Genomic DNA, 24,579 nt, shown 5'->3' with positions numbered 1-24,579 from the left:
GCTTCTCATTTATGGATACATTCTTTCTCTTACTACAATTAGTCACATACATTAGTCTATTTTTTAATGAAGTCACTGGATTATACATTTCCGTATTTCCGCAAGTTATTCTCTCAAATGCAGTACAATCTTCATACTAGCAATATCTAAATTTTTATTTTCTTTTGGAAAGACCTTCTGGCGTCAGTTTTACATATAGAGATTTTTAACTTTACAATGCTCCAATTTACAAGAATCTGCAGTCTGCTTATTGCTTTTATCAGTTTGAAAATTTACAATTACAAAATCAGGCATATCAAATTGTCTAGAATTAAATTGAATAGTTATATCAAATTCCAAGAAAGAACCTTCTACATTCTTTTGTACACATTGATAGGTGTGAAATGAAAACATGCTTTTAGGTTTTTTAAAAATATTTAACTTTAACTTGCTTTCGTAATTTGGTTCATACTCTACAATTGACATTCTTATCTCCATACTCTTTATTATTATTTTACTATCATGCGGCGCTGCTGTACCTGCTTCTGTCCATTTATATAACACATCACTATTACCAGCCTTTAGAAATGTTATTCTCAATCCACATTTACACACAACTTCTTTATAATCACTTAAAAAGTCTGGAATTAATCTTAGTGGATATAAAACTAAAATCTTTTTTCAATCCTAGTTTATAATGTTCCGAAACCTGCTTGTTTTAAGTACTCAACTTCTGGTTTAGAAATCTGTAAAGTTCCGATAGCTGTACATGTTATTCCATATAGATCAATCGTATCTATAATTACTCCGTTTTCTCATTTCTATGCTAGAGAAGAAGAATGGGAAGAAATTGTTCACATGTTTTATTGTATCATTAGTCCAAATGTTCCTCCCTCTTGAGCAATTACAATTTCAAATTTCATATGTCCGCTCTGTGAGGATGAATAAATCCTTCTCCTACATCAGAGTCGAATTCAATATCTTCGTTAGGTTCATTCTAATTATTATACGTTCTTCTATTTGCTGCATAACTCCGCAACTCATAACTCTCAATACTCTCCATACTATTTATTATAGCAAAATGCTCAAGACAATTACAATCCCCATCCTAACTTTAGCATTCATAGCAGTACGAACTTCAAAAGATGCAAGTCTCACCAATTGATGCATCTTTACTAAATACTCTTTTCCAAGCTTGATTTTCTAATTATAAGCAATATATCTTGAAGCTGTATCTCTATTATCTCTATAGTAAATATCATATTCCCTACAAGCTTCATCTAATGGGTCAATATCTTTATCTCCTCTTTCTAATATCTCTTGTACCTTAGTACCTGGCAGTTAACCCCTCAAGTTTCACTAAAGGCTGGACTGTATTTTAATGGATCATCCGAGTTGGTCAGACTCCTCATCACACCCGTTTAGTCTCTGAGACGGCTCCATATTAGACTGACCTTTATGTTTGTTACATAGTTCTTTCCATTGTCTTAAATAGTTTTTCTTTACTTCTTCGTTCTCTCATTCTAAGTTTATTTTATTCTTTTTATTTTTCATGTCAAACAGGATCTTGTTTATGCCGATGATGATAAGCTCTTACTGCTCATTTTTCTCGGTTGAAAGAATAAGCTCGAAGAAAATTAAGTACATTTTTTTTCAAATTTTTGAACCTCTTGTTCTCTAATTCTTAAATCTTTTGTTGATGATACAGCTACTATTTTAATTGGCTCAATAGAGAATTTATCTATTCCAATATTTCTCATGTATTCACTAACAGGTTTAGGATTATTATTTCTAGCATCATTTATATGACCGCTTATTCTTCGATTTAATTTCGTTGTTGTGCTTCCAATATTTTATCATCGATGTTATTCACTAGTTTGTAGGCTAACTTAGGAGCTCGCCTGCGGTGAAGATGTGGCTAAAAGTTCATAAGAATGTTTAAAAAAAAGCCGAACAAATATCGAATGTATACAAACAAAATAACGAATTACCTTTAACACGTAAAAAGAGAAAAGTATTCAATGAATCTGAACATGGTTCCTACTGCAAAGTAGAATATACTAAAGAAAATCATAAACATCACGATCATATAATTGGAAAGTATGTAGCTGAATTATGTAGTAACTGTAACTTAAAAGTTACAGTACGTAAGTTTGTGCCAGTGATTATACATAACTTGACAGGATATGATTCTCACTTGTTTATAAAAGAACTAGGATGCAATAAAAAACAAACAGATTTAATACCTAATAACGAAAAACGATACATATCATTCAGTAAAAAGGTTGGAAATATGAAATTAAAATTCATAGATTCATTTATATTCATGGCTTGCAGGTTAGATAAATTACCATCAAACCTAACGAAAGAACAAATGTCTCACACAACACTTCTATCCCGATGAAGAACAATTCAAACTTGTAATAAGAAAAGGTGTTGGTCCATATGATTATGGTAGTGACTGGAATAAGTTTACACATAGAAAATTACCACTAAAGGAATCACTCTTTAACAAGCTAATACACATATAACTGATGAAGACTATGAACACGCAAAGAAAGTGTGAGAAACATTTAAAACTAATAATCTCGAATAGGACCATGATCTATGAGGGAGGTTCAATAATTATTGTCCCCGGCATATTTAAAATACTTGAACTGGGATGGCTGAAGGGGAATATTGCAGCCTAATGTCTTAGATGCCTATATGCTAAATTTCAGAACCATAGCTCCTATATTAATATTCTTTTTTGTCGTTTCAGGTGTGAGAGGTGGCACCTAGCTTGAAAATGGAGAAAACCGAACACCAGCTCTCATCAAATACCTCCACAGAAAGGGGTTATGTCCAAAGGAGATTCATGAGGACACGATCAGTGGGTTGGGTGATGGGGCTCCTTCCTACCAGGTGGTAAAGTACTGTTGCCGCGACTGCCGGCAGGGAAAGCTGTCAACAGGCCCCTGGTACTGGTCCTCCAACAACAGCATGCACCCCAGAAAACATTGTTGCTGTGCATGATACGATTATAGCAGACAGACGAATCACGGTGCAACAGTTAGCAGACATCATGCACATCTCTGTACGCTCAGTGGAAACCATTGTGCATGAACACTTGGGGTTCAGAAAGGTGTCGGAGCGATGGGTTCCCAACATGTTATCTCGTGAAAATCAGAAAGACAAGAGTTCGATGTTCAAGGGATGGTTTCGAGGCTATGGAGCAGACCTGAAACAGTTGTGTGATAGATTTTTGACAGTGGATGAGACGTGGCTCTCTACCACTATAATCCCGAGTCCAAACGACAGAGCATGGAGTGGTGGCACACCAGTTCGCCTCCACCACGCAAGTTCAAGGTGCAAGCATCAGCACACAAGGTTATGGCCACAATTTTTGGGATGCGAAGAGTGTCCTCCTTATTGACTACCTGGAGGTTGGACACACTATCACGGGGGCCCTAATCCTTAAGTTACGTGCAGCAATCAAGGAAAAACGGCGCGGGATGTTACAGCGAACACTGCTGTTCAACTAAGATAATGCTCCGGCCCACAAAAGCCATCTTACTGGTTCCGCAATCCATTCTGCTGGTTTTGATGTGTTGGACTATCCTCCCTACTCACCCGACCTCGCCCCTAGTGACCTTCATTTATTCCCAATGTTGAAGGAGCACCTCAAGGAGAAGAAGTTTCACTCAAATGCAGGTCTTATTGAAACTGTGAAGGAATGGCTCATGGCTCAGCCAGAGACTTTCTTTAAAGCTGGCATAGTGTCTTTGCAGCATAGGTGGAAGAAGTGCATTACTATGAAAGGAGACTTTTTGGAAAAATAATACTGCTTATAGGTCAGGGACAATAATTATTGAACCACCCTCGTATATCTAAAAACTGATGTGTTTCTATTAGCAGATGTATTTGAGAATTTAGCATGTCTTAAGGCTTGTGGTCTTAATCCAGCTTGGTATATGACGGCACCATGTTTAGCTTGAGATGCGATGTTAAAGATGACAAATATAAAATTAGAATTAACTGGTTATGATTGTCTTGATGATAGAGAAAGAGATAGAGGTGGAATTAGTCAATGTTCCAAATGATACGTAAAAGCTAATAATAAATATATGGAAAATTACGATGAGAATAAAGATTCTTACATTACGTACTTAGACGCCAATAATCTTTATGGATAAGCTATGAATCAATATCTACCGTATAAGGGATTTAAATGGTTAAGTGAGGAAGAAATAAAAGAAATAGATTTTACAAAGATATTAGATAATTCCGATACTGGTTATACATTACAAGTAGATCTAAAAAAATTACATGACTATCACATAACTATCCATTAGCTCCACAAAATATATGTGCACCTGGTTCAAAACAATCAGCTATTTACAACTCTATATGATAAAGAAAAATATGTGATTTGCTATCGAAACCGAAAACAATGTTTATCACTTGGATTAAAATTAAAGAACATACATCGAGTAATAGAGTTTGAGAAAGCGGATTGGCTAAAGAATTATACAGATTTAAACACACAGATGAGAATTAAAGCAGCAAATGATTTTGAGAAAGACTTCTATGAGCTCATGGATAACTGTATTTGGGAAGTCAATGGAAAATATTAGAAAGAGATGTAAGCCTATAAAAATAGAATGTGACTCAACAAGAGTAGAAAAACTAATTGCTCAACCGAATTTTAAAGAGGGAATTGTTTATACAGAAAATCTATGTGCGATAACAATGAATAAAACTAAATTGACTTTTAATAAACCCACATACGTTGGAATGAGTATCATAGACCTATCAAAGTATTTAACGTACGACTTCCATTATAAGACCTATCAAGTATTTAATGTACGACTTCCATTATAATGTTATGAAACCAAAATATAATGATAAAATAGAAACATGTTATACAGATACAGATAGCTATATTTACCATATTCAAACCAAAGATGTATACGAGCATATGAAAAATTATTCATTGCTTCGACACAAGCGATTAGCCTTTAAGATAATAGATACAAGATACCACAGATAAAAAGGAAAATACTTGGTAAGATGAAAGATGATATTAAAGGTACAATTATAGAAGAGTTTGTTGGTTTAAGAAGTAAGATGTACTCAATAAAAGCACCTCAAATGGGTCTAACGGACAAAGAATTTGGCTATATACTAAAATCAAAGTATATGGCATGCTCAACTAAGGATGAAGGCAGCTATTACTCATGAATTTCCAACCGTGAACTGTGACATTATATTTCGAAAGGAGATAAGTGTGGCTGCTTCGATTGGCTGAGAGAGAGACAGAGTGCTTGTGTATCTGATGCCCTCGCTTGAATAAAATACATCATATGTTACGTCACTAAGAGCGTCGCTGCTTTACTTGACTGAGAGTGCTTGGATATATATATATATATATATATATATATATATATATATATATATATATATATATACAGTGAAACCTCTACTAACGCACACCTCTATAAAGCGGACACCTCCCATAATGGACATATTTTGTAATCCCCAAACACTGTAATAGGAATAGGCACATTGGAAAACATCTCTAAAGCAGACACTCTCTCGTACGGACACGGAGAGTGTCTTTTATAGGTATTATTTACCTCCGTATTACGGACACTTTCTCTAGAAACAAGTTGAAAAATACAGTAAAAAATAATACATTTTTTGTGATTCATACGTGTCAGCAAGGAAGCACATGAGGGTGTGACATTTTGCCCCTCAACTGTCTGCTCAAGAGGAAAGGTGTCCGTTTAACAACATCCTCATGTTCTTTGCTTGCATTCTACTCTCACCCAACCTGTTTTAGATACAAAAGTGATTGACAGTTGCCCGCCGATTGGGATGATAAGTCATTTTACTGTTTGCCGGAATCTCTAACTAAGCAAAAGACAAGTTTGGTATCTTTTGCCCACGGGTACGCATATTGTCTCAAAAGTCATTACTGGACTGCAATTAACTCACAAATTAAAGCAATACACCGAAAACGTAGTAAGTAGCGATAAATGTAAAGTGCAGAGAACTATAACATCTTAATTTCATGTTGTGCCTCGAACATAGAGTATTGAATGGCGCAAGATAATGCAAGTACAGTAACATTTTGGTAATATTTGTAAATACATGATGCATGCAAAATTATTTTTCTAATTGCACAATGCCTTCTACTAATTTACGTAAGAAGATATTGAAACCTCTCTAAGGCGGACAATTTTTGATTCCCCACGGCTGTCCGCTTTAGAGAGGTTTCACTGTATATGTGTGTGGTGGCTGATGCCTGCAGCGCTTTGTGAACAACAATAAAGCTTGCGTATATGGTGCAATTTAATGCAACTTTGTGAAATAGTCTTCCTTATAAAGAGAGCGCTTCGCAACTCTTTACACAGGTATAATATGAGTAGTGAACGTAATACACAATGTATTAGAAATGTAAGTGAGGAATTTTCTTTTAGTAGGTTAGATAAAGATATTGCTTCTTCTAAAGATGTTAATTTAATAGTAGAGACTCTTTATTGTTTAGATTATAACGATTTAAGTAATTTATCAACTATTATTATTTTAAAAACGTGCCTATAAGAAATCGGAAGAAACTTTGAAAACAGAAAGTACTTTGTAGAAAAAAAAAAACAAATGTGTGTCATAATGGGTTTGAAGAAATAAAAGCAGAACTACATAAGACCTTAGCCTGGAATAATATATTTTCTGAATGTTCTGCTATTGATGTTGATTCATTTAACAATTTACTAACTTCAATTCCGCTTATAAACCAATCAAACATTATTACGTTTCATTCAGAACTTTGTAAATTTGAAATGGTTTTTAATTCACTTCCGCTATTAACTGTTTATGTTCGTGGAGCGTTGTATAATTATTTAAAATAAACTAAAAATGTTAGTATAGATATTATTCAGTTATTTAAAATATCATATACTAGAATTTATAAGTATATTCAAGCTTATATTTTAATAAAAACGTTTCCCTTAATTTTAAAATCAAAATTAACATTCTCAAAAATCGTTGAATATAATACTAAAATAGATGAATATATAGTAAGTACTGAAGAACTTAACATTCCATGTAGAATCCCCATCCCTTCCATTCCAATAAAAATTGATGATAAACTTCATGAAACCCATCTCTGTAATTATTTTTCAATTTTGTTATGTATTAGAACTCTTGTGAATTTCATAGCCATAGTTTTGGTGAAACAGCAATATATAACAAATCTTTTTTCTTCAATTGGTTTCTTTATCTTCTAAATTCTTTCACCACCTTTTAGTGTTGCCATAGCTTGTCTCCAGGCGAGTTGAGAAAAGCAGAGAGGAAATTTAAGTCAGGTAAGCCCAAATGAGTGCGAGCCCAACTGAGGGAAGTGAGCATGAGTGCAAGCCCAGCTGAGGGAAGTAAGCCTGAGCGCAAGTGAGCGCGACCTGATTGAACGCGAGCAGAACTGAGAAAACTGAACCCGAGCGCGAGTCCAAGTGAGATTAGTGAGAGCGAGCACGAGGGAGTCCAGTGCAAAATAGCCATCAAATATATATATAGGGTGTTTCAAAACAACACGGACAACGTTTGGGAGGTGATTCCTGACACCAAGATAAGACAAAAAGTTTAGACCAACCTGGGTGCACAAATGCTTCCTTTCGGAGTTATAGGCTGCCAAAAACATGAAAAAATGAAGTTCAAAGATCCACAGCGCCAAAACTATGGGACCTACTGCAATCGGTCCAAGACGTTACTTAGGAACTAATATGTGCTCTATCCAAAAATACGTGTTTCAGAATCCTAAGGTACTCACGAAACAATTTTGAGGAGGCAGTTTGGCTACGGGCATATAATCTGAAGTACTCACCAACTGCCTCGATAAAAATTGTTGCGGAAGTACCGCATTATTCTGACACATGGATATTTGGATAGGGCACATACTAGTTCGTAAATAAAGTCTTGCCCCACTCCGCTAGGTCTCATAGTATTGGAGCTATGGACCTTTCAAATTCTTTTTCTTTTTCATGTTTTCGGCAGGCTATAACTTTGAAAGGAAGCATTTGTGCACCCGGGTTGGTCTATACATTTTGCCTTATCTTGGTGTCAGGAATCACCTCTCAAACGTTGTTGGTGTTGTTTTGAAATACCCTGTATAGATATTGGATATAAATAATATACCGTAGATATAATGTATACTTATGTATATTATAATATATATATTTCAATCACTTGAATGAGAATTATATTTACCCTTAGTTGTTTATTTAGTACATGAAAGTAACAGCGTGAGGGAGTCGATTGAGGGTGATGGTGGCTGACGGAGTCGATTGATGGTGAGGGTGGCTGAGAGTGAGGGTCGCTGACGGTAAGAGAGTCGACTGAGGGTGAGGGGGTTGATTGAAGGCGAGGGAGTCGATTGATGGTGAGGGTGGCTGAAGGTGAGGGAGCCAATTTAGGGTGAGGTAGCCAACTGAGGGTGACCGAGGGTGTTGATTGTGAGGGTGAGGGAGCCGATTGTGGGTGAGTGTGAGGGTCGATTGAGGGTGAGGTTATCAACTGAGGGTGAGAGTGACTGAGAGTGAGGGTGAGTGAGGGTTAGCAAAAATTACCATCTCTGATATAGAATCTAGAATTTTGCGTTGATTAAATGAAAATAATAGAATACTGATTCTTTAAAATGCTGTCAGCACTAACAGAATACAGAGGTCGTGAACGAGCCATCAAGGAAAATTTTTATTGCCAGTTTACCAAAATGCACACATAAAATTCAATTGTGACGGATATGAGAAGATAGATGTAATGGGAATCCGGTAAAATTTTGTTTTCTAGCTATTCCAAAAGATATTTTAAAGTGAAATATTATACCTGAAAATTATTCTAATTTCTACTACGTCACATAGTCTACGTTACATAGTTAAAATTTTGGGAACTTGCGTACGCGAGGTACGTCCATTTTCTTCGTCTTCACGTATAATATCTCTGTTTTGATATCGTCCATTAATTGTACTCCTTCGCCCTCTCCCTCTCTTTAATGCCACCATGCCCTCTAGCACGTCTTTATGATACAGTTCTTTCTTACCCAATGTCCCAACCAGATTCTCTACCTCTTTTCAATAATATCTAAAATTGTTCTTTACTCTACCACTATTTCTAACATCCTCTCATTCGTTTTCCGCTCGAACCAGTTAATTCTTTTCATTCTTCTCCACACTCACATACCTTCCAGTCGTTTTTCATAATTCTTATGTATTGTCCATGTTTCTGACCCACATAGTACAATACATTACACGAAGCATTTTCTAAATCTTTTTCTCAATTCTTTCTTCAAGGTTCAAGGTAGTCTTTTCTTTTTTCTAAAGGCTTCTTTCGCCATTCCATTCCTTGCTTTTATTTTACGTTCACACTTCATATCATCACTAATATTACTATCCAGGTATCGAAAACTAGTTACCTGTTCTATTTTCTCCCCTCCTAATTCTATATTTGACACCGACCCCTTCGTTTCAATCACCATATCTTTTGCCTTTCTAAATTTATTTTCATCCCATATTCTTCAAAGCCCTTCTTCAAATTTTCTAACATCTTCCTGATTTTCTCTTCAGATTCTGCAACAACGCCATATCATCTACAAACCGTATATACCTAAACACTGTACATCCTACTGAAATGCTATCTTCATTTTGTAGCTCTTTTTCACTATCTCTTCTAGATAGATATTAAATAATGTTGGCGATAGACAGTATCCCTGTCGATCTTCCCTTCCAATTGCACTCCCCTTTGTCATTTCCTCTAATATTCTAACACTTACTTGTTGGTTTATATATAAGTTTATTATGAGTGTTGGATCTTTCCATTCCAACCCAATTTTCTTTAGAACTTTCAACAACAATTCCCAATTCACGTGGTCAAAAGCCTTTTCTACATCAATAAATACCACATACACCTGCTTTCTTTCTTCTATAAAGTTTTCACCGATTACCATTAATAATCCAATTGCATCTCTTGTGCCCTTACCTCCCCTAAATCCGAACTGTTCCTTCTCAACTTCTTGATTTGTTCTTCCATACAACCTTTGTTCAGAATTTGAAGCAAAATTTTGCTGCATGAAATATTTTATGACACTAACAGTTCTATAGTCCTCACATCTCTTTGGGTTCGATTTCTTAGGCATAGGTATAACGATCGTCTTCAGGAAATCTTTCAGCCGCTCTCCTGTTTCACATATTTCATTGCAAAGTCGAAACAATTCTTTCTTACTCTTGTCCCCTCCCCCATATTTTTAATGAATTGGATTGGTATATTATCTATACCGGTTGCTTTTCCACTTCTAATATAACTTTCGGATATAGCTTTTTCAAACTCATCCCGAAGAATACTAAACCCTTTGTCATCCTCGTCTACTTCATTTTCTACCTCAACATCTAGGCCACACGGTCTATTCATACCCTCATCTAACATGTAACAAACTAAAACAAATGTAATTGCTTCTATCTAGTACATCAATTTCATTATTGTTTGTCAAGCGCCTTATAAGAAAAACTTTTTATAAGGGGTATCATCATGACTGAATGGGTACCTCAGGGACAAACGATGAATGAGACTTACTACAAAGAAGTCCTAATCAAGCTGAGGGAAAGAATAAAGAAGAACAAAATGGATTTGTGGAAGAACGATGCATGGCTCCTCCACCAAGACAATGCACCTGCCCACAATGTCCTTTCTGTGAAGCAGTTTTTAGTAGCCAAGCGCATTCCTGTGCTCGACCATCCCCCGTATTTCCCAGACCTGGGTCCCTGTAACTTTTATCTATTTCCAAAAGTGAAAAGTGCATTGAAGGGAACACATTTTCAGTCTGTGGAAGAGGTGAAACGAAAAACGGCAGAGTTGTTGAATAGTGTGCCATCTGATGACCTACAGCATTGCTTTGAACACCGGAAGGCACGTATGCAACGGTGTATAGATAGATGAGGGGAGTATATTGAAGGGGATAACAGTCAATTGTAACTTTCTTTGCAATACATCACATTTATGACACCAGTCTCGTTATTTAATTGCCTCACCTCGTATATACCTTATATACAGTCCTAAGGTCAATGACGAAGCCTAATCCTACTAGTATAATAGGCCCGATAAACTAATATTCCTATTTAGCTCCACTACAAATATTTTGAAGTTTAGTTCATAATTTCTTCTGTCTGGAATTTGCAGGGGGAATGTGGGGAATTTCCTCCTCACTTGCTGTTTTCATTTCCAGCATATTTGAAGATGGAGGGAGAGAAAAGGTAAGTACATTCTTACAGTTAGCTGTCAAATTTCTTGGATTACCGTTTGCTACTTGCACCTCCCACTTTAAAGTAAGTAAAATATTGCATTTAATTAATGCATCACGTGGTAATGACTTAACTTGAAATATTAATGTTTAGAAGGAACTTCAATTGAATCAACGCAAAATATTTAATATTGTATTCTATGCAGTTTCATATTTAAGGGGGTGGCTTCAGCTTAAGCACTCACCGAAATTTGATTACAGATTTTTTATTGTTTTATATATATTGCAGAATTTTCACATTTCTCGGAATATAGTTAACAAAGCCCCTCCCGAAGCAAGCACAGCGCCTCGAAACAAGCAAAGTCCCCAGACACAAAATTCTCAATACCCCACTCATTCCATGAAATGGAAAACTCGCCTAAAATTACACACAAATATTATTTTATTCTGTACGGTAGCGTTTGGTAAATTTATATATATATGTTTAATGTATAAGACTTATGAACTACAACCTGTTATGCACCAAGCCCATGTAGGAAAAAAATACACTCTGAATATCTCCTGAGAGTATATACCTAAATTAAACAATTATCACCAATAGAAATACATAATTCTACACAGAAAGTTCTTACTCTGTGTTAAGGAAATCATTTTATAACATATTAACATTGAAAGATTCCTTCAACACTAGAACCAAACTCCAAGAGGCGAGCCTTCGCACCTTCGCAACAATCAGTGCAATTCCCAGCGATAATAGCTTCGCTCCCTAAGAAGCACAGCCCATAAGCCTGTCTAGCGAGCTGGTGAAGCTCTGACGGAAGGGTCTTCCAGTGTTTCCAACCTACTATTTTGTTGCCGTAAAAAAAACGAAATGTTAAAGTACTGACTTTATTTTATAAGAAATCAGTATTGGTTAAGTTACTTGTAAAAATGTAATGCGTTACAAGTTACTTTACTTTCCCTTAAAATGTAACGCGTTACTAACACGTTACTTGCCCCAAAAAAGTAACTGTTACCCTACTTCGAAAGAAACGCGTTACTTTTAGGTCCGAAACTTTGAATATGGGAAAAGATTCTTATGACTTCAATTTTTCGTACTACTACTGCTACTACCACTATTATTATTATTATTATTATTATTATTATTATTATTATTATTATTATTATTATTATTATTATTATTATTATTATTATTTATTGTATCAACACTGTGTATAAACATGAAAAATAAGCCGTTTGAATCTAATACTAAAAAGCTAGTTGATTGGCAACCTCGGTAGTCGTGAAATCTAGGAGTCAAGGACATTGTTCACGAGCTTCTGAATTTGGGTTGAGGGTCTAGATTGAGTATTCGGGTTCGAGCCAAACATTTTTAAAAGTTACAGGGCGCTGACCAAATATGTTCAAAACTGCTCGACCCGGGTTTAGAATTGTCAATGACTCGAGCAGCTCGGCTCACAGCTCATTCACTATCGAGCCGAACCGAGAAGTGAGCCTAGCCAACAGTTCACCCAATCGAGCCGGCTAGAGCCCTGGGCTCAGTTGAGCCGAACCGAGCAGATGGCTCATCCCAACCAAGCCGGCTAGAGCAATCGATTCAGTTGAGCCGAGCCGAACTAGGCTCATTATAAAAATATCTTGTAGTCTTGTTTATCTAGACGAGACGAGATGCGAGCAGTGTCCCCTCTCGTAAGTAACACTTAAAGTATTCCATATTACTGCTTAGACACTTTTTCTCATGGCTTTCGCTTTCCAATGTAATCAGGCCATGGTTTCAAAACGAGTTAAAACGAGCTGTACGGGCGAGCCATTTATCAAACTCGACTCTTCTCGAAACTCGACTTTAAAAACAGTGAATCGGCTTGGAACTCAACTCGAGAAAATTACCTTTGACTCGACTCACGTCCATCCCTATGCGTTAGAAAAAATGGCGCCTTATTATTATTCTGCTAAAGTAATTTTACAGTAATAACAATGTTGTTATGTAAAATTAAAAATACAGAATATAGAGAAGCATTACACTACAACTAATAAAATGAGAACACATGAACTGGGGTGAATCAAAACTTGCCTTAACTCTAAATTTGATACATGCCTTTTCAAACTAGTTGTTCCAAATTCTATAATCAACGGAAAAGTAGGATACGCAAACTGATCTGAAAGAACTCCAATATTACATTCCAAACTTTTTTTTTTTTTTTTTTGTAATAGAGTAGGCCTGCTCATCAGAACACAGTTTATTCATATTAACCCCTTACTATATATCATTAACTATGGCACCCTAGTTATTGATAAATGTTTTTTGCCGGGACACTTCAGACACTTTACTATTAAATTCTGTCCACCGTCATCCTCTGTTTTAAGAAAAGGTTTTTTTTTTTTTTTTCAAACGTTAGAACGGTAAAATATTTGCTTCGCCACTGCTTAAGATATATCGTTTGACAAAATTTTCATGTACAGGAAACGTCCAACGACTGGCATAAGCAGTTCTGTTCCAGTACAATAATAATAAATTTACATAATTCAACCTAAGAAGATTCAAAAGTATCATGGAAACTTCTTCATGTTTGCTTCTAGTAATTTTCATGTCTGAACGTTTAGTTGACAAACGCCATGTCGATATAAAATGATTACGTACTAGACATGACAGATTAACAGACAAGGCACGACTGTGGCTGATATATTATTTTACAAATTTCATTTTAGCAAAGAAGAGAAAAATTATACGTGTCAACATTTCATTGTGAATGCTAAGATAAATAAAGAATATTATAACAAAATCTACCAGGTGTTTTCAATTTATAATTTGTGACAAATTAATACGAACACAAGAACATTTCAGTGATATTACATACTATCATAATATAAACAAAAACAAAATAAACTATATGAAATAATAAAAAAAAACATGAATAAGCAACAATGTACCTGTGAATCCTTCAGGGCAGGTACAATTGAAAGCAGCTACACCATCAACGCATGTACCACCATGTTGACAAGGTGATGACCAACATTCATCCCAATTAGTTTGACACTGCATTCCAGTATATCCATTTATGCAATAGCAAGAAAATGTACTAAAAATAAAATTTACGTATATCATATATTCATACGCAACAGTAATAGAAATCAGCAAATATATAACAGAAATATTACAGTGTTAGTCCAAATAAATGCAAATATAAAAGTAGAATTGAAAAAATAACACATTACCTACAGGCTGTCTCAGTTTATGCAATCGTTTAAAATCATAATGTGGAATCTAGTACAACCCAATTCCTCCTTCACTCTCCTATTTCCATTATTAGCTGCCTAAAGATTGCTTATTTTGTTCCAGTACCGAAAAAAATTAACCTGGTAAATTCTCTCAATTTGATATTTAAAAGCGGAGATGCAAGTGCTCGAAAAAGAAGTGCTTTTTCGAAGAAAGAAAGAAAGAAAGAAAGAAGAAAGCAACGAATTTTTTCACGGCATGTTTCCCTGGGTAATTTTCTTTTTCTGAACATTTCAACTTTAAACTCCGGTAGACAATAAAAAGGATCACGCACTTGAAATTTTAATTTCGTCTTGTACGAGGATGTTTGCTGCCATCTAACGGTGTGCTGTTAACTTGTACTACTACCTTTCTTCAATTGTATAAAATGGAATATCAATAGCTACCGTTAAAATCACCGTTACCTGTCAAGATGTTAACGGACTGACTCCATTAACGAACTCGAGATAACTTCTCTAGAAATCTAACGAAAGAAACAACATTCAAAAATTCCCTTTCGTTCAAAAGTTTTCGTGTCGAGTAACGAACGGGTTAATGTCACTATTACCCGTTAAGATGGTTAGAGAGGGGCCACAATGGCTCAGCGGTAGAGCGTTCACCTCTGGTGCAGGGAGTCCCTGGTTCAATCCCAGTTCGCACCAAGTGAACTTTGTGATGGATAAACACCATGTGTGTGGGTTTCCTCAGAGTTCTCCCGTTTCCTCCCACTTTTTCATTCCACCATTTCATTCGTTTCTCATTATCATCATCTCCTTTAGGCTAGCCGACATAATCGTGGGACGTAAAACTTAAAGATTTCATTTTTTAAAAAAAGATGTTAATGGAGTGGCTCCATTAAAAACTCGGACGAGACAATCGATCTAGTTAAATACTACAAGCAATAAATAAATAAATAAAATATTTTCGTTCAAGAGTTATCATGTGTAGTAATGGACGAATTTGAGTTACCTTACCCATTATGATGTTAACGGATTAACTCCATTCACGAACTCGGCTGAGATAGTCGATCTAGCTATCTATTACCAGAAACGAATTCAGAAATTTACTTTCGTTCTGGAGTTATCGCGTAAAGTAACAGACGGACGGACGAACTAATAACACAATCTTGTATAAGTCGAACTTGCGTATCCTAACAATAATACGTTCCTCCTTCCTTTCCCAATTATAACACGAAAAAGTATTTAATGACTGCATTCGGAAGAAAAAATACGAGAAGTTCAAGGATAATCAATCACTCGATAGGAAAGAAATAGGGAAAATTCATGGACGCATTGGGTTTTCTAGCTTGAATGAATTGTTTGTAGAGATATTAGAGTAATGCTCAACGACAAAAATATTATAGTGAAAATTTAGTAGTCTTGACAACAACTATTCTGAAAATGTATTAGTTGGACTTAAGACTTTAATGGAAACATTATTATGTAGAATTTACACATAAAATAAAACTTCAGGTTTTTCGGACCTAAAGACACCATTATGCAGGAGGTTACTCGGAACAAGTGTATCTATATACAATGTATTTATGAGGCCGTTTAAATTTGAGCGAGAGAAAGTTAAAAATGTTATATTCTACTTCGAAAATAATGACACGATATAAAGAAATAAAGAACAAATTCTGTAAATAATGAACTTAACTACCGTTAAACTTGCATACAAAAATGGCAGTCTATGGCTCAAATTTTGGAAACTAAACTTAGATTTTAATGGAATATGTGAAGCTCACAATAAAGTTCTTCATGGGGGAAGAACGATATGTAAGTGAAATTCTATTTTAAAACTCGTATGGGTATGAATCTCGTTTTTTCGTTTACGATACTTTTTCCTTGTCAGTTTAAAGTTAGACAACCTGCACAACATACATGGCAAGATGTACGAGGTGTATACCAAAACCACGTGACGTTTTTCGGTAGTTTTTAATTCTCGAGTTGTATATTTTCAGATTTCACGTCCACTTCTACATACCATTGCAATAATTGTATCTTATTATCAAAAGTATCTGGGAAATCTTTTTGAGGGTACGTTTTGGACACGTAATCGCCAAACCGTCGATCGCGAGCTACTAGTAGCTCGTGGAGACATTTTCGGTAAATCGTGTTAACGCTCCGATTGGCTTAATATAACTTTATAGGCAATAAACAAATGTAAGGTTTTTTTTTTTATAAAAAAGATTGATAGTTCTTTTGGTTGGTAATTCACTGTAGGATTTATAAACGGTACAGTAGCTCAGAAGCTTCATAAGTTTGGCGACCATTGTTTTAGACACTCGAAAATGTTACTTCCGTGGGCACTTCTGGACTGACAAGTTCTGCCTCGCAATGAACCCTTCAGTTTTCAAAACATACAGAGAATACTAGGGGATAGCTCTTGGGAGTACAACGGGTAAGGGAACTTCGATGTCCGGATTTTGTAAAAAGTCCAGGAAATCATCTTCTCTTTATCCAGCTATCGAGGAACCTCGTATGAACCAACCATGCCAATTCCAAGTATACAGTCAACATTCTTTCCACGATGAAATAAAATAATCCTGTAAGGTTACAGATATTCTCAAAAGTTAGTTTTCAGTTCTCCATGACCAGAGTTTCAATAGGAGCAATGTTTTCTTCGGTGGTTGCACAAATTGGGCTTCCGGATCTTGATAGATCTTCAGTTGCTGTAAATTCCCGCACAGTAGTTGGCAAGGCAGTGTCCCCATATAACATTCTTCAACTGGATACTGATACCTTTTTGGATATCATTTATTCATGCCAGGTACCTTTCTGAAAACAGGAGTAAACAATCAAGACTTCAAAAATGACAAACACCTTCTACACAATACTTAAAAAAAAAAAAATCTCGAATAAATTTAATAGTACTGTGAAAATGAATAAAAGCACAGAAAAGTGTTTTCCTTTCATATGCAAGTGTATACCAAGTAAAAATATTCTGCCATTGAGTTCTTTAAATTGTTATTACTCTTGCAAAGGATTTATGTGGTCTCACGTAGCGTAGTCGCTAACGCTTTTACCTTTGGTGCGAGCGGTCCCAGTCAGTGGCGTAGGGAAGGGGTGGGCCCAGGGGGACCGAGCTTCCCCCCTTCCCAAAGGGTTCCGACAATTTACTTTGGTGCTTTGATGTTTGTAATATTTTTCTCCGAAGAAACAGCAATTGCCTTCCACGTACTCTATTTTAGAACATAACATGTCACTAAACAGTTTCTAGACAAGCTGAATGAAAGAAAGGAGGGGTAAAAATAAAGATTTTCTTTTGATGTTTTGGTTTAATTTAAATGAAAAATATTTGAGGAAAAAATGTTAACAGGAGAGGATGGAAGACAATAGTAAACACTTGTAGCATGTGACTATCTCACAGCAATATCTGATGTTTGATCAATTGGAGCAACTCAGAAGATTTGCTTAACTTAGACGAGTTCAGGGTGTCGAAATAAGAACTTCCTTTGCAATTGCAAAATGTCGCAAAACGTTTCACAAAAGTGGTTAAAGCGGAAAAAAGGCAATTGTGTTAATTTCGGTGAGGAAAATGTGCAAAGAAACTAAAAAAGCAACGGAGAAAAATCTAAACAAGATATTAATTCAGAGGAAGACTCGCACAACGATGTAGGAAAACGCCTAGAACGAAAAAAATGATAGTAGTAGTGTGCAAAAACAGCAATTGAGAAGCAACGAAGAAATATCTAGAGAAATCAGCTCTTCAGAAAAAGAAAGTAATAATAATAATAATAAAACTAAACACTTTGAGCAACAAACGCATATATATATATATAAGCACTACGGCACAACAATCCTAGCTACGCTACTGGTCCCGATAGACACATTCGGTCGAAAAGTTGTAAATTCACACCAGGTCCGGGATGTTACCTAGCATAATGGTCCCAGATCGCTTTCTTCCATCCCCATTTCTCCGGATAGTGTGGTCGCTGAGGGACGTCATACCTAATCACGTGACGCGCTAAAATGGCCATAGATGTAGAAAGCTCAGACATATACAACTCCTAATTCCTTTGCAACGGATTTATACAAGCATTCTTCGAAGAAATAACATCGAGAAATCGATATAACAAAGTTGATAAAGGTATCCTTGTCCAAGATCTACAAAGCTACAAGTAAACTCTATACTGTCATAGCTACTTAAGTTGTTGAATAGAATAACTACCTCATAGTAAATACAAGTAATTACAGGTAGTTGAAGTGAATCAAGAATTGGCCTCTGTGATAGGCTTAGTCATTTCAATTCTCTTGTAATTGAATTACTTTTTTTAGTTTGAAAATTTATTCTTTATTAAGTATATTTACTCTTTACTAACTGAAACTATATTCTTTTCTTAGCTGTATTACTGATATATTTGTACTTATTAACTACATTTTCATATTACCATTTGCGTGAAGCCACCGAACGATCGTGGTATGTTGTATGACTAAGTCATTTGAAATTGCATGAACACTTTTGTGAGAGTTTGCTTCCACGGTATTCCTCACAAGCTCATCAGAACATGCCGGTGGTCGAGGAGCTTAGTTATTAATATGGTGTTGTCTGCACAAAATTTCACAAACCAACGGCATATGATAAGCTCATATGCCACTTATGGCCGAAAGACACTGTTGATTTATCTCGTAGCAGGGTTGGCTGGTTTAAACCAAGGTGTTTAAACCATGTTTTAAACCTTAGTTTAAACCAGCTGTTTTGTTTTTTTTTTCAAAAAAAAACTGGTTTAAACCAAAAAAAAAACGAAAAATGCTTTAAATCGTGTGAACTTAATGGTGACGTTTCCACATATCAAACCATCCGCATTACGTTTATCTACTTTTTACCTTTTAATCAAGGAGTCCCGTGTTCAATTCTCGGTTGAACCACAACCCATCTTTCAAGTGTAAACCAAGTAGCGATTCGAGGTGTGCCTTTAAGCGAAAGTCCTCTCCGTGATAACCTTGGAATTTCATAAGGATGTTAAGCATAAACATACGAAATAAAACCAAATTATATATTTCTACTTGAATGAATGCCTATTGTTTTATAAAGAAGCCAAGCTTGCCTCTTATTGATAGAAATTGGCAAAATTTATCAACTGCCTACGTAGCTTCCAACATCAACTTGGATTTGACTTTGTTTTAATTTTTCTGAATGATTTCTACATACCAAATTTGTAATTTAATACCTCAGTTTTAGCGTAGTGATTATATGTTGACCTTAACATTTTACATACAAACACATTTAAAGTAATAACAGGATTGCAATGACTAAGGCGGGAGTTTCCCGATTTATATAGAATTCTACTTGTGTAACTGTTTATCTTTTTGTCCTTCTGAAATGACTCTTGACAATTATATTAACAAGTACGCCTATGTAAAGATCAGTACAACGTATTTTTATCAGGAGTCCTTCGTGAGTGAGTCGGCAATCGCATTTGTGACCAATTAGTCCCGGTTTCGTGTCCAAATGGACAATTTCTCTTGGATGTAAGTCGAGAAGCAGTTTAGATTCCGCTTTAAGCTTATGTGACCCCTTCCAGCATAACCTTGTTGTTGCATAATAACACCAAGGCGAAACAAACTAATTTCTGTCCATATCTAATATAAATACATAGAGTAAATTATTTAACCCAAAAAAATCCTGGTTGAAACAAAAAAAAACGGGTTTAAACCACAAAAAAATGTTTTTTTTTTTTTGTTTGTTTTTTTCAATAAATACCATGGTTTTTGCCAACCCTGTCTCATAGCTAGACAGAGAGAACGTCTCAGTTTGAACTCGTAAAGTCAATCGCAGCTGTGCGTTCTCCATGGTGCATTTTCAAACGATCCTCTTCAATAACACATAACCACTTGGCTGACGGAAACCACCGTTTTTCAAACATATACCGAGTTTGCAACGTTTTGCGCGTGACCTCAGTCCCTCCACTGCCTGCGTTACAGCGTGTGGTTCTTCATCAAATATAAAATCAGATATTTCAACTGTAACCAAATACACTGCTCGCCATTAAAATTGAAATATACTAAACATCGTAGGAAGTTCATACGTTGTTGTCTTCAGCACGAACGAAGATTTTGTACAACACAATACACAAGTGTCACGGACAGCAACGTAAGCAGAATTTAATCCAGGGGAATTCAAGTTCCTAACTTTATATTATGTAGATATTTTTGTATATATATTAATATGGTAATTGTTCATTTCTGCATATCTTGCTGAAAGGGGTTTAAATTCCGGAAAACCACTGGTCACAGATTGCTAGATTGCCTTTATTATATTTGTGCCATCCATCTACTTACTAGCTACTACGTAGCTCCTACTTACTTCAATAAATTATTCACTTCCAAATCATGAAGGAAATTAATCTTGGTGGAGGCACTTTTACTTCTGTTTATATATAAGTTATCGTTCAAAATCGGACTCACACTATGAAAATAGAACTTCTTTGCTTGGAATCCCTCACACTACCATTTTCCAAAGTACTCCCACTTCCAAATTATATATATATATATATATATATATATATATATATAGAGAGAGAGAGAGAGAGAGAGAGAGAGAGAGAGAGAGAGAATTAGGAGTGCAATAATTAAGCGTGTAAGAATATGTGTTACCTATTGATATCATCCATGCATATTCCAAATTGGCAGGGATTACTCAAGCAAGCAAAACCTGCTACAGCGACTTCTAACTTCATGTATATAACTGTGAAAAATATGATGTTATATTGTTTTCTGATTATGTCCATTTTGGTCTGGTCTTGGATCCTGCAAAAAAGAAGATACATATATATATACCGGTATGTGTATAGGGGAAGAAAAAGTTCGGAAACAATACAGACTTTGAGAAATGATTTCTCACAAAACAACATAAACATTTTAGAGAAAAGTGATAGTACAAATTACTCAGTAATTAAGTTTTTTCGGAGCTATAGTCCGCCGAAAATTTGTTGGAACGATAAGTAAATAATTAAAAAAAAAAAAAAAAAAAAGACAGCTCGAGAATGAAAAAGCGATTTAACGTCGAGTAAGACGTCGTACCGATTATTATGAGTCACAGATTCTCAACTTTATTTTGGCTGACGACACACTTTACTGAACTCCTGAGACATCATGACTCACTTATTTATCTTTTATTAACAATAATAATGTAAGGACTATAACTTTCTATAAAGTACTGACTCTATGTACACTTGTGTCCAAAATTTTTGTTGCATGTCTTTAGAAAGTACATTAATAGAAATAACTCTCTTTCTTATGATAGAAAATGTCAAATGTCCTCTTAGAAATATGCAGAAAAAGAAAAAAAAATTTCAAAAAATATTTAAATAAAAAATTAAGAAATAAGCAAGTTATAATTAAAAACGAAATCTCCGAAACTTTCATCGCCAAAATCTAAGTTCTATTTTCATAAACGTCGCAAACGCATAGCAAAATTTACAGAGAGAGGGAATTTTACGCTTTATTAGAAATACAACGTAAATCTCCCATAATTTTACTTGCTATACATATTGCACAGCTTTAATACTCTTAAGAATTAAACTTTGTACACATAAAAAACGACTAAAAATAAATAAGCCACAAAATATGCGAAGCGATCAAGCATTTTGTGTTAGAGATTTCCTTATATACGTCTACTAAGTGGGTGAATCTTAACTTACCTTAGTAAAATAATTGGTTAGCATGTACACGCTAGGTATTATGCTTTTTCCACGATCATCAGTTCACATCCCATACTCTACAGTATTTTTTTAAATATAATATTTATTTTTTTTAAAGAAAAATTTGATCCTGTCAGTTCGTTAAACAATTATGTTTTGTTCTAATAATGTTACTTAGTATTATCCTCTACATTCTGGGTTATTTGAATATTTCCAAATAATTCACAATTACATCTTTAAAAAATATTTCAATTATCGAGAATTTTATAAAAAGAGGAAACTTCATTTCTAATCATTGTCATAGCCGGAAGGGAAAACATAAATATTTGAAATGTTAATCAACATATAACTAAACTTTAGTAAAACATTTACTCCAAATAGTTTCTACTAGTAATATGTAGAAAATGGACAGAAATAATGAACGTAAACTATTAGTTGTCGATTAAAAGTATAGTAGGAATAGTTCACAAGGAGATGCGTTGTCGCCACTATTATTCAACTTTGTCTTGGAATACGCTATAAGGAAAATCAAAGATAGCAACCAGGGCCTAGAGTTGAATGATGTTCACCAGGTTATGGCATCTGCTGATGATGTAAATTTAATAGGGGATGAGAGGAGAACAATAGAAAGAAATGCAGAGGTCTTATTAAACGCTTGTAGGGACATGTGTTTAGATGTAAACAGGATGGAAAAAATTCATGATTTTTTTCAAAAAAATAATTTTTGTTGATTTTTTTTATTTAAATCGATTTTTTTTATTTAAATCGATTTTTTTTATTTAAATCAAATCTTTCTCCTCGTATAATACAAGTCGCGAACTGAAGAAAAAACATTAGGAATTAGTGTTAAATGTTAATTATGCCATTTAAGTGAAAGTATTGCGATTTAATTTTGAATTAATCCCCAATCGTTAACCTATTTCAATCCTAAACAATGTTTCTTAAGAATTAAGGAAAAAACGTACAGCAACGTTTATCAACATGACACTTTTCTATTCACGAAAATTACTGATATTTGGCAGGGGCATATTTCAAAAAAAAAATAAATAAATAAATAAATAAATAAATAAATAAATAAAAATAAATACATAAATTTCGCTTAAATTTAACTAACTCTATATCCTATGGAACCCGGAGGTTCAATGCCGCGTTCACGAAAACTCTCCACTGACTTCTATCCTTAGCCAACTGGATCCAGTTTCTACTTTGTATTCCTATTTCTGCGAAATCCATCTTAATATTGTCCTCCCATCTGCGCCTAGGTCTTCCTAATGGTCGTTTTCCGATTGGATTTCCAGTTAAAACTTCGAAAGCGTTCCTACTTTTTCCATTCTGACTACATTACCTGCCCACCTAAGCCTCCTAGATTTGATGACCTTAACAATGTTTGATAAACCGTATAAATTATGTAGTTCCTCGTTATGAAATTTTCGCCATTCCCGTTCCTCTTGGGTCCGAATATTCATCTCAGGATTTTGTTCTCAAATACTTTCAGTCTACGTTCTTCCCTCAGAGTAGGCGACCATGTTTCGCAACCATACAGACCAACAGGCATGATTATCGTTTTATATATTTTAAGCTTCAAATTCCTCGACAGAATTCGCGACAACAAGAAATTTTGAACTGCATAATAACACGAATTCCCTGCCTTTAGTCGACATTTAATTTCTTCGTAAATACCGTTTCTGTCTGTTAATATTAATCCTAGATATTTGAAACTATCCACTTTATCAAAAGCATTATTCGATATTTTAACGCATCCAAAATTTGTCGTATTACGATCCCAGACGAACTTCTTTGTATTTAGTACATAAATTTCGCCTAAAGTTTTAAAATCTGAATTTTTTTTCTTGTTTGTTTGTTTGTTTGTTTGTTTCGGAGAAGTTATCAGGCCTCTCTAAATACATCCCTATTATCTGGAAACAAACAAATAGACGCGAACACAAAAGAATTTTTGTCTTAAATGTCCATGGTGATTTCTCCGTTGGAATAGAAAACGATTTAAAAACCCTATGTTACAAAAAGAAGAAAGCAGGATTCAAAACGGGATTTTCCCTAATCTTCCTCTGCACGACACTCGTTTTCATACTGTGCTTAAATACATTTGAGTCTCATTGATTATTATCTTCTATAATCGAAATAAGAGAACAGAAACGGAATTTTACTTATTTTCACTTTAAATTAATTTATTTCGGAATTTTATTTAAATCAACGATTTTTATTTAAAAAATCGAGTGATTTAAATCTTGATTAAAATCGTGATTTAAATCAAACTGATTTAAATCAATCCACCCTGGAGTTAAATGCAGAGAAAACTAAATACATGGAAGTTCGTCTGGATCGTAATGCGGCAAATTGTGGATGCGTATCGAATAATACTTTTGATAAAGAAGATACTTTAAAATATCTAGGATCAATAATAACAGACGAAAACCGTAT

General features: G+C 34.9%; 1 protein-coding gene across 4 annotated transcripts in view; it reads right to left on the bottom strand.

Annotated features, from left to right (window-relative positions):
• The window catches only part of eys (eyes shut), a 1,117,243-nt gene that overhangs the window by 978,860 nt on the left and 113,804 nt on the right, over positions 1-24,579 (bottom strand). For all 4 annotated transcript variants that reach the window (XR_014132762.1, XR_014132763.1, XM_081769320.1 and 1 more), the window contains exons 2-3: positions 21,095-21,247; positions 14,174-14,322 (exon numbers count right to left, since the gene is read on the bottom strand). Coding sequence is in view for 2 of the 4 variants with exons in the window: in XM_081769320.1 (XP_081625446.1) it covers positions 14,174-14,322; positions 21,095-21,228 (283 nt within the window). In the remaining 2 variants the exon portion in view is untranslated. The remainder of the gene's footprint in view (positions 1-14,173; positions 14,323-21,094; positions 21,248-24,579) is intronic.

The sequence above is a fragment of the Thermobia domestica genome, chromosome 8 (assembly GCF_964235325.1).
Source record: "Thermobia domestica chromosome 8, izTheDome1.hap1.1, whole genome shotgun sequence".
In the NCBI taxonomy this organism is placed as follows: domain Eukaryota; kingdom Metazoa; phylum Arthropoda; class Insecta; order Zygentoma; family Lepismatidae; genus Thermobia; species Thermobia domestica.
The sequence above is the reverse complement of the archived record's forward strand: the minus strand, read 5'-3'. Positions and strand labels throughout refer to the sequence as shown.